This window comes from Poecilia latipinna, unplaced genomic scaffold (assembly GCF_001443285.1).
Source record: "Poecilia latipinna isolate Pla-1442-1.1 unplaced genomic scaffold, P_latipinna-1.0 Scaffold2750, whole genome shotgun sequence".
NCBI lineage: Eukaryota > Metazoa > Chordata > Actinopteri > Cyprinodontiformes > Poeciliidae > Poecilia > Poecilia latipinna.
In genome coordinates, this window is record NW_015115366.1 from 34,085 (window position 1) to 44,334 (window position 10,250).

The 10,250-nt window shown below is 36.6% G+C and overlaps 1 protein-coding gene across 2 annotated transcripts in view; it reads right to left on the bottom strand.

Annotated features, from left to right (window-relative positions):
- Window positions 1-10,250, bottom strand: part of prkcha (protein kinase C, eta, a) — a 46,681-nt gene that overhangs the window by 10,460 nt on the left and 25,971 nt on the right. For both annotated transcript variants that reach the window (XM_015021241.1, XM_015021240.1), the window contains exons 10-12: window positions 7,611-7,765; window positions 3,386-3,524; window positions 1,652-1,840 (exon numbers count right to left, since the gene is read on the bottom strand). In XM_015021241.1, coding sequence (XP_014876727.1) covers window positions 1,652-1,840; window positions 3,386-3,524; window positions 7,611-7,765 — 483 coding nt within the window. The remainder of the gene's footprint in view (window positions 1-1,651; window positions 1,841-3,385; window positions 3,525-7,610; window positions 7,766-10,250) is intronic.

Sequence of the window (10,250 nt, forward strand, 5' to 3'; positions counted from 1 at the left end):
TGTCTTATTTCAAGTATACAAAGATATTTGTACTATACTGCAAAAACAGAAACTTTTACACATGAAATAAGATAAAACTAACTTACAAATAATTTTTCAGCAGGACATACCATCTTGTTTTAGGTGAAAGTATTAGTTCCACTGGTAAAATGTTCCACTGAGTTCAAAATGAAGGGCACTGCGCCGTTACCTAGCAACCCCAGCCAAGCTCAGTCCGTCACCTAGCAACCCAGTTCTAGTTCCACTGGCAGATTATTTCATTCATAAAATGGGAAAAATGTTATAAGATAAGATTATCTGTCAATGGAACTAGTGCTTTTTATCGATGTTAAGGAATTCTTTTCTTAAAACAAGCTCCTATTTCTTAATGAAAAGTTACTTTTAAGTTGTATCTTCTTCCAAGTGTACTAAAATATTTGCACTAGAAACAGACTAGGTAAGATTTTGGTGTATGTGGTGAAAATATAAACTCAGACTTTATGATTTTTACCAAGTAAATAATCTAATTTCTGAACAGCAGAACAACTCGGCTATGGGGAACTAGCTTACAAAGCCACGGTGCACCTTACAGTGAATTAACCTTAGGTAAAAATAGAACCGCAGCATCCAAATCCCTCCACACCGACCCGCCGCCGAGGTCGAATCAACACAGGAGGCCGGTGTGACGTTTCCTGTAGCGTGGTGGAATCACTTACAGAAAGGGGGAGGAGGCGTCATATTTATAGCTTAAGCACGGCTGGCAACTGAACCATGCCTTAATTTAGTTATGTAACACACCAAACAGCTGGCTGGAAAATGTCCAACTGTAGCTAGTCAAGCTGCAACAACACCACACCATCTGTTCGACAACAAAATCACAAACCCGGACCATAAAATCCTGAGAAACAGATGCAAAACTATGGCTTCATGGCTTTGTCACTATAGATCCAAATAAGTGAAAAAGGCTGTGCAATAATACAACTGTACATCTTTGAAAAGCAGAAGTGGAACCTCATGCATAATCACGTAGCAAGTACGGTGCAAAGATAGAAACTCTTACCAAGTATTTCTGGTCTAGTTTCTAATGCAAATTTCTTTGTACACTTGAAATCAGACAAAACTAATTTACAAGTAACTTTTCAGAACCATATAGGAAGTTGTTTTAAGTAATTAGTTCCTTAAAAACTAACAGTTTGACTAGCAGATTATTTCTCTTTTATCAAGCTGTATTTTTCATGCTATAAATGAAATACTGCTGTGTGGTTTCTGAATAGGAAGTGAACAAAAAAAAACTCTCGTCTTTTCCAGCGATATAGTGGTAAAACCAGCCGACCAAAATTTGCTGGATTCCGCTGGGGTTGCTAGGTAACGGGGCTGTGCTTGGCAGGGGTTGCTAGGTAACAGGGCTGGGCTTGGCAGGGGTTGCTACGGTGCAGTACCTGTGAAATATGACTCAACAATCAGGAGTTTTTTTTATTTCCAGACAACAAAAAGCATTAACTTATTGCCAAAAATAACAGCTGAATATCTTTTTCAACTGCTTGTCTTGTTTTTAGAAGTATTTGAGACCCAACTACTTCTACAAAAACATGCAAATATTGTGAAACTTGCTTACTAAGTCCCCTTAAAAAAAAAACTGATTGGGAAATTCATGGTGAATGTTTGAACTCACAGCTTTGAGGATGTTGACCGCCTCTTTGCTGAGCCAGGATGCATACACGATGTCCTCGTTGAGGATGGATTCAAAGAGGTCGTCTTCGTTTTCAGCCTCGAAGGGGGCGTGGCCTGACAGCATCTCGTACAGCAGCACGCCGAGCGCCCACCAGTCCACCGACGGGCCGTACATCATCTCCTGCAGGATCTGTGGAAACACCAGTGGAGATTTTATCTTTCCTACTGGGAAACAGATCCTGCTCAGTCATGAAGGAACACATTAAAACATTTTATGACCAGTAAAAAAAAAGTGGGATATTAGTACTTCATTGATTTGAGTTTACGGGAGATCGCTGCAGTTGAAATTAAGCATAACTTGGTTTTTAATCATATTATTTTTGTATTTTCTGCCAATTTTATAATTGTCTTATTATTTTTACCTACCTAGAAAAACTTAACTTTATTCTTTGTTTTATTATTTATCTACCTGTGACGTTGTGATTGTTGTGAAGCACTTTGGTCAGCTGGGGTTGTTGTAAATGTGCTATATAAATAACCTTTTACTTTTCTCACCAAGCACAAAAACAGATTTGATAAAACTTTTATTAAGGAAAAAAAATGTATCCAAACCCACTTGGCCTTATTTTAGGAAGTATTTGTACTTGTGCCATCATTTACAATAGAGACATTTTTTCTTTATTGAGGAATTTCTGCCAAAAAGCTGACCAAACATGCTGGAACTCAGAATGGGTTGCTAGGTAACGAGGCTGGCCTTGGCTGGCGTTGCTAGGTAACGGCACAGTCACCATGGAATGTGACTTATTACAGGAGGTTTTTGAAACAACTCATTTTCCAGACATCAAAAAACATTAACTAATTGCCAAAAAACATTTTTAAGTACATGTGCTGTTTTTAGAAAGAGTAGAGACCAAAATGAAAGTAGAAAAATTACTAAAAATGAATTTTACTTGATAAAAAAGTGATTTCCTGATTCAGTAAGCAGACATAGCAAAACTGTGCAAAAAAAGTGTTCAATAAAAGCTAAATCCTTGCTCTAACAAGGATGCAAACACTTTTTCAAAGCTCTGTAAAGTTTCCTGTTCAAACACGGAGAGCAGGAAAGTCTCAGCAGTTAATTTATATTCACAACCTGAGCTTTGGTCATGTTGGATTCAGGTCAAGTACTTTAAAATGGCCCATTCATGAGTCCAGACACTCTGGACTGCTTGGGGAAAAAAACAATAGTATCCCTTATACATGAGAACATGGACTAGAACAATCTGGGGTTCTGAAAAGCAAACACGTGGCTGAATGTGCATCCTAAAGAGCAAACAGGGAAGCTTACAAGCTGACCGCATGCGCCGCCTTCCAGTTAGTCAGGAAGGAATTTTAAGTGATGAGCAACGAGCCCCATGTTTGTTCATACGGAGATGGTTTGATGGAAAAACTGCATCACAAGAGCTCAAAGTCTGCAGGAGGCTGAATGGCGCTCATTCAGTTTAAAAACAAATAATCTATAATTAAATATACTTATGAAAAAATGAGCTCAGAGTTTTTATACTGATCCTAAACAGAAATAATTCCCCTTTTCCTCTTCAATTACAGCGCTGTCGATTATAATAAGGAATGTTTTGTGAACTTAAACATCCGTTTGACTCTTTAGTTTGGAGAATTTTGCCAAACACAAAAATAAACAAATAAATTAAACCAACCATTAATCCTGAAAATCGATAATCTGAGGGCTTTAACCGACCTCTGGGGCGATATAATCCGGAGTCCCACAGAACGTCCCGGTGGCCACGCCCTCAAATATTCCCTCCTTGCACATGCCGAAATCCGCCAGCTTGCAGTGACCGTCTTTGTCCAGCAGGACGTTGTCCAGTTTTAGATCCCTGCAAGGGAGAACAAACAGAAAAACACAAAAATAAAAACATTTCAACCAAGCAGAACATGATCACAAACTGTCTAATACAATAAATTATGTTTATTAAGTCAATATTTATCCAGATTCTCCTGCAAATTTCACTTTAGTCTTTGTTTACGGAGAAAATCCTTTTTGAAGCAACAAAACAATTAACTAACTAAAACTGAGAATGTCCAAAGATGGTAGAAAAAAAATTATATTTACAACCTAGTTTGCAGATTAGAGCTGCAACTAACGATTAGTTTAGTTATTAATTAATCTATCAATTATTCTGATGATTAATCGATTAATCGAATAAAATTTTTGCAGATTTATCATTTTAGTAATTTCTTACAATGTTAGAAATACATTAAAAGATGCAAATGAGTAATTAATTCCTCTTTTTAAAAAGGAAAATAATTTTATGGCCTAAAATGCAACAACACAGCATGCATCTGCAGCAAAAAAAAAAAAAATACTGGAAATGTTAAAGTTTGAAAAGCTAAAATAAATAAACTAAAACAATGCCACTGGAGGAGTTCTGGGAAGAAAATATTTACCGATAAAGTTTTTTCTGTACTTTAAATGTAAAATTGACTTATTTTTTGAACAGTTTTGGCTTCATTTGCTGTGTTTGTGTTGTGTCAGAAAATGGCCTCTTGTTAAAGTCTGTCTACTCCAGTTGACGATTAATCGGTTATTAAATCAGTTGACAATTGTTTCAATAATCGACTAGTCACCAATAATTCAATTAATCGTTTCAGATCTATAATTTTCCACAGATATTCGACTTTTTCTACTATGTAAAAATATTGTGTTTTGTATATTGTTGTCCAGGTAAAAAACATTTTGTGGCTGTCAAATTCTTTCAACAGTTTTGACTCAGATGGTGAAAAATATGGACGCCGCTGTCAGAGAGCATCATCCCTGTACTTCATTCGACAAAAATTACATGCAGCTTTTTTATATAACCATCCAGAAATAAACTTCAGCGTAAAATGCACAGATGCAGCAAAGATGTAATCTATAAATGTGGAAACTGATGCCTGTCAGTCAGGTGAGTGCAGCTCTCAAAGCCTCCCAGGAATAATCTCCATCTCCATCTCCATGTTCGTGTCGGCTGCTGCTTTGTCATCTGACATGAGATTAAAGCTGCTGAGCGTGGGCTCCTGGGTTAAGCTCTAATCTGTGATCAGATGACCCAGCATTCATGCAAAGGTCACTGTGCAGATAAGGCTTGAAGCTGCACACATGAGGTTTAATACAATGAAAGGAAACTTAACGTTTTAGTTTCCAGCGGGAAAAGATGTGAGTGATTTCCATGGAAGGAGGAGATGATAAATGCAGCAACCAGCAGCTGAAAGGCTGACTGCTGATTAAGCACTCATTGGGTTTGATTAATCTGGGTTGCTTTTTTCTGCTTGAAGAAGGTTGTGTAACACTGACGCAACCTCCTGCGGTGCACTTCTCTCTTTGTTTAACCAAGTAGTGGGAAAACAGAGCCTTGCACTGCAAAAACACAAAATCTTATCAAGAATTTCGGTCCAGTTTCTAGAACAAACATCTTAGTGCACGTAAAATAAGATGAAACTAAATTAGAAGTGATTTTCAGCAAGATATAGGAGTTTGTTTTAAGAAAAATAATTCCTTAATATTGATGAAAAAGTACTGGTTCTACTGTAAGACTATTTCACTTATAAAGTGAAAAAAGTCTAATCAGTGAAATAAGAAATTATTAAAACAAGCTTCTATATGCTGGTAAAAACGTACCTGCATGTTAATTTTGTCTTATTTCAAGTGAACCAAGATATTTGCACTGGAAACTAGACCAAAAGTACTTTGTAGGGTTTTGTGTCTTTTGCTGTATATCCACCTTGTTTGGGTTGAAGACTAGTTAATAGATATTTGCACTAGAAACTAGACCAAAAGTACTTGGAAAGATTTAATTTTAGAAGTGTAGCGCCCAGCAAATCCAAAATATCCAGATGCATCTTTAATGTTGTGTGTTCATCACAGAGATGCACATCACCAAGAATAAAACCAGCAACTTTCATCTAAATAACCTCATTAGACTGCAGGGTCGAGTCAAGATTAGTTTCCTGTGTTTACTGGGTAAACTGGAGGCCCTGGTTTCCACATGGATGACAAAAAAATCTCAGATAATCTTTTACAAATGTGAAAATTTCCAAAGAGGAGCAGAGGAAGTGCTGACAAAAGCTGTGACGCACAAACTGAACGTTTTTTGCTGTGTTGTAAAACCCTATTCTTCTTCTTAGCTCCATTTTATTGCACATTTCATTGTTGAAATGTGCTGTTTGGTTGTGAAACAGATGAAAATAAAGCCAACTCAGGGGTCAGCATCCTGTGATTCCAGAGTCAAAATGGCTCTTAGCAACTTTAGCTAAAAGTTAAAATTAAAATATTACAGATTTTTGTAAAATGTGGCAAGAGGTTTGTGGCTTACAACAAAATAAAAATAAAAGCAAAAAACAGGCTAATAAAGAGAAAAATTCTTTGTGTTGTACTAAACCAGTGTTGTCCAAAGTGCAGCCTGAGGGCCAAATGATTAATTATTTGAAAATATTGAAGCAATATCTGCAGATAAGTTAAAGCTTGGACACAAAATAAAAAGATAGACTGACATTAAGGAGCCAGGTTTAGTTTTATTTTGTAGGTTGTAATTTTATCCTGTCATCCTAAAGAAGCTGTGGGATGCGCCGGTCCCAGACTGCAGGACACATGGTCACCTAAATATAACTCTGGAGCTACTGTTTGCTCACATGACGGCCCCCTTCCCTCCCATCATGCACTGGGAGGACGGCCGCCGCTCTGCCATCCGACCTCCTTCAGGCAGCATAAAAAGATCTCATGTTATTATTACCTCACAGTGCAAAACAGCACTCGATTTGTTTGTCAATATTAATGATGGCTTCTAATATTAAATTAAAACTGACTGAACTTAAAACTGTGTCACATGAATCTTTTTCCAGATTTAGGAAATCATGCGATTGTGATATTTATTATACAATATTGGAGTAATGAGAGCAGCTGCAATAAATCCACGTTTTCATCAGTCACTATGGCTCATCAAACTCTCTGTGACCTTTGACATCCTGGTTCATCTCATCTGTGAGACTCCATGCATGATCAGCGCATAAAGTGGGAATCAACCAGACTTCAGCTGTGTCCATCACAGTTTCTGTACCGATTCTGACAATAGATGTTTAAATAGTTTATGAAGGTACATCGTCAAAATATTGACACGTTTGGTGAAACTTTTTCAATATGTTGTGACATTATTCTGTAAATTATACCCCATAAAATTATGACTAGTGTGTAAATAATAATAATATATGACATCATAAGTTCAAATTCTGGAAAAAAGTCTAAATTCTGAATTTCAAGTTAGAATTCTGTGAAAAAAAATCTGAATTGTTAAAAAACTTAATTTTGTAGTAAAAAAAGGAAAAATTAAATCAGAATTCTGCAACGAAATCTGAATTCTGTTTAAAAAAAATTTATTCTGTAAAAAAAAGTCTGAATTTTGTAAAAAAAAAAAAAAAAGTTAATGCTGTAAAAAAAAGATCAGAATTCTATAAAAAACAAATCAGAATTTTGTAAAATATCAAGTATTCTGAAAAAAGTCAAAATCCTGAGATTAGAGGTATAATTCTCAAGAATCAGAATTCTGTAAAAAAAAAATCAGAATTTTGAAAATTTTTTAAAAACTGTCTGAAAAAACCGTCTGAATTGTGTGAAGACTCCAATTGTTCTGTCATCTATACAACCTAACTTGATTAAAGCTCAACATGTGCATAAAAATGAAAAAAATGGATTTACAATTTCTTGCTAGCTTTTAAAATAAAAATAAAAATGTAACTTATGAGTATTGTAGAGAAAGATCGGGTCTGAATATTCCTTTTTACTGCTTCAAAGGTTATATTCTTCATTTTAATCTTGGAAAGAATTTGTTCTTAAATACGACATTTCGGAGCACATGTTCTGTAACCCGGTGGCTCCTGTGTGACCTGATGTTTTATGTCTGTGGGGTTAAAGGTGAGTTTTTGTCTCAGACCTGTAGACGATGCCCTGGCTGTGCAGGAACATCAGGGCAGACGTAATCTCCGCCGTGTAGAAACGTGCTCTGCCCTCTTCAAACTTCCTGGACTTCTGGATGTGGAACATGAGATCACCTCCGTTCACAAACTCCATCACGAAGAAAAGACGATCCTGCAGTTTAAGAAAATAAAACAATCTAAATGAGGACACGACATTTACAGCCTCCCTCAGGCTGCAGTGTTATTGCAGAAACCAGTGACCGTGTGCGCAGAACGAGATCAAATATGGCTGCTCATAAATTTTACATGTCTGTTTTATGAATTTCTGTGCAGCCGACTGCAAATAAATCCAGACATGAACCATAGATCTTTGTCTAGTGGTGACGATTAGTCTGTTGATCAGCCTGGGGAAAAGAAAACCACTTTAAGAGGAAGAACATGGAAAAGTTCCCCCAACCTTTAAACTTTTATTATAGCAACCAACTTCAGTGAGTTTTACTGGGATTTTATATCTCAAACCAACAAAAGCTGAAGCATAATCATAAAGCGGAAGGAAAATGGCACCTGTTTTTTTTTTTTTTAAAAGGTGACCTATTATTCTTCCTTTAGTAGGTCAGGACAGGTAAAAACAGGTTTTATTAACATATATTTTTTTGCACAAAATCCATTATTAGATAAAGATATTTTAGTCTGATCGGTTCTGACCGGAATGAGTTGTTTGAAAATGACTGCAAACACATGCACATTTACATGTGCATGTGTGCATATAACACCACTCTCTGTTTTTCAGAAAGTGCTTTTCCACTCTCTGAAAAGCAGAAGTGGAGCCTCCTGCACAACCAACAAAAATGTAGCAGGTGGTTTATGAATGGTAAGTCAACAACAAAACACGCTCAGAAAAAAGATTTTAAAAATTATGGCAACAAAGTGACAATTAATATATTCAACTTTAACTATAATCTATTGATTTAATTTAAATAGAAATTAATTAAATTATTGGTATAAATATTTTTATACTACAAATGTTGAGTAAATACAAATAATTTATATTACGTATCTTAAAAGAATTAATTTATACCAAATATCTGCAGGGGTAGAATCAGCTGACCAAATGTGCTGGAGTTCTGCTAAGGTTGCTAGGTAACAAGCTAGGCTTCAGTACGGTTGCTAGGTAACCACGGAGTCTGGTTTAACAATCTGGAGGTTTTAGAAACATCTCATTTTCCAGACACCAAAAAACATTAAATTATTACAAAAAAACGACTGTGTGAGTTTTTTTAAGTACTTGGTTTGTTTTTAGAAGCAGTTGAGACCTAAATGCAAGTATGAAATAATAATAATAGATCCAAACAATTGATCCCTCCTTTGTTTGGAGGGATCAATTTGAAAAGTGTGGCAGACAGTTTGGCATTTAATCCCCTTTACTCTGACATCCCAAAATAAATCAAGTGTAGCCAAAACAAAATCAAATGTAGCCGACTTCCTGCAGGAGTCTCATAGCAAGTAATCAATTCTGACCTTTACTGAAGAGTAAAAAGGAAAAAAAAGCTCTAAAATGTTTTGTTTTCTACAAACCACGTAGGAGATACAGCTAACATGAAACCTTCTAGCTTTTTATGGAGAGAAACGTCACAATCTTGCACTACTTTGGTTCAGTCGTAGCAAATGCAATAAACGTTTGAGTTAAATGTATTTTGTCCCATAATATGCTGCACTTCTATTAGAAAATAAAATATGAAGCATTTTTTACATTGTACTTCCAATGAAAAGTTGCATCATTTATTCAAAGAAATGTTAAATCGCTACATTGGAGACAAAGTGCAGAATTAAAAATACACCTGTGTCCGCCTCTACAGACGTAACCACAAGCCTTACTCATTTCCTCCACTTCTCTTTCCACAGCAGCATTTACATAGACGCCAGACTAAAATCAACATCTGCGATAATTTAGCACCTTTTGCACCAGGTGACTTCACAACAATGGTTGACGTCTGCGGAGATTACCAGGAAAGAGCTGAGAGCGAAGAAATGCAGAATAAACTGAGAACCAGTCGCACCATCAGATCAATTCTTCCCAGGAAGAAGAAGTAGGTCAGGAATGATTTGAGCATCTAGAGTAGATTATGGGCATCCTGTGTCTAAGCCCGGCTTCTTCTGAGTCATTCTGTCAGATTAAAGTCTGGAAATCTGCTGCCACCTGCTGACCAGTTGAGGAAACGACACCTAGAAACTACAAATATTATGATTTCACTGAGTTAGTGTGCCTTGCGACAGACTGGCGACATGTCCAGGGCATACCCCGCCTCTCGCCCAGAACGTTAGCTGGAGAGGCAGCAGCAACCCTCTGGACCCCAATGAGGGACAAGGGTGTAAAGAAAATGGATGGATGGATGAGTTAAAGTGACGTGAAGGCCTACATTCATTACAAGACTTTAAGACAGTCATTTCTGCTTAAAGACATCATTTGGATTTCTGTAATTCTTTGTGTTTTATCTGATCTGTAATCACAATGGCGTCAGCAAACGGTAGCTGATGGGAATGAGACGGGACACGCCTGAGCTGGAAATCCCACATCAAGGAACCAGTTCAGATTTTTTTTAACTGCTTTGTACTTTTAAGAGTTTTAAAAGATGGGAGGATTTTTTTTTCTTGAGGCT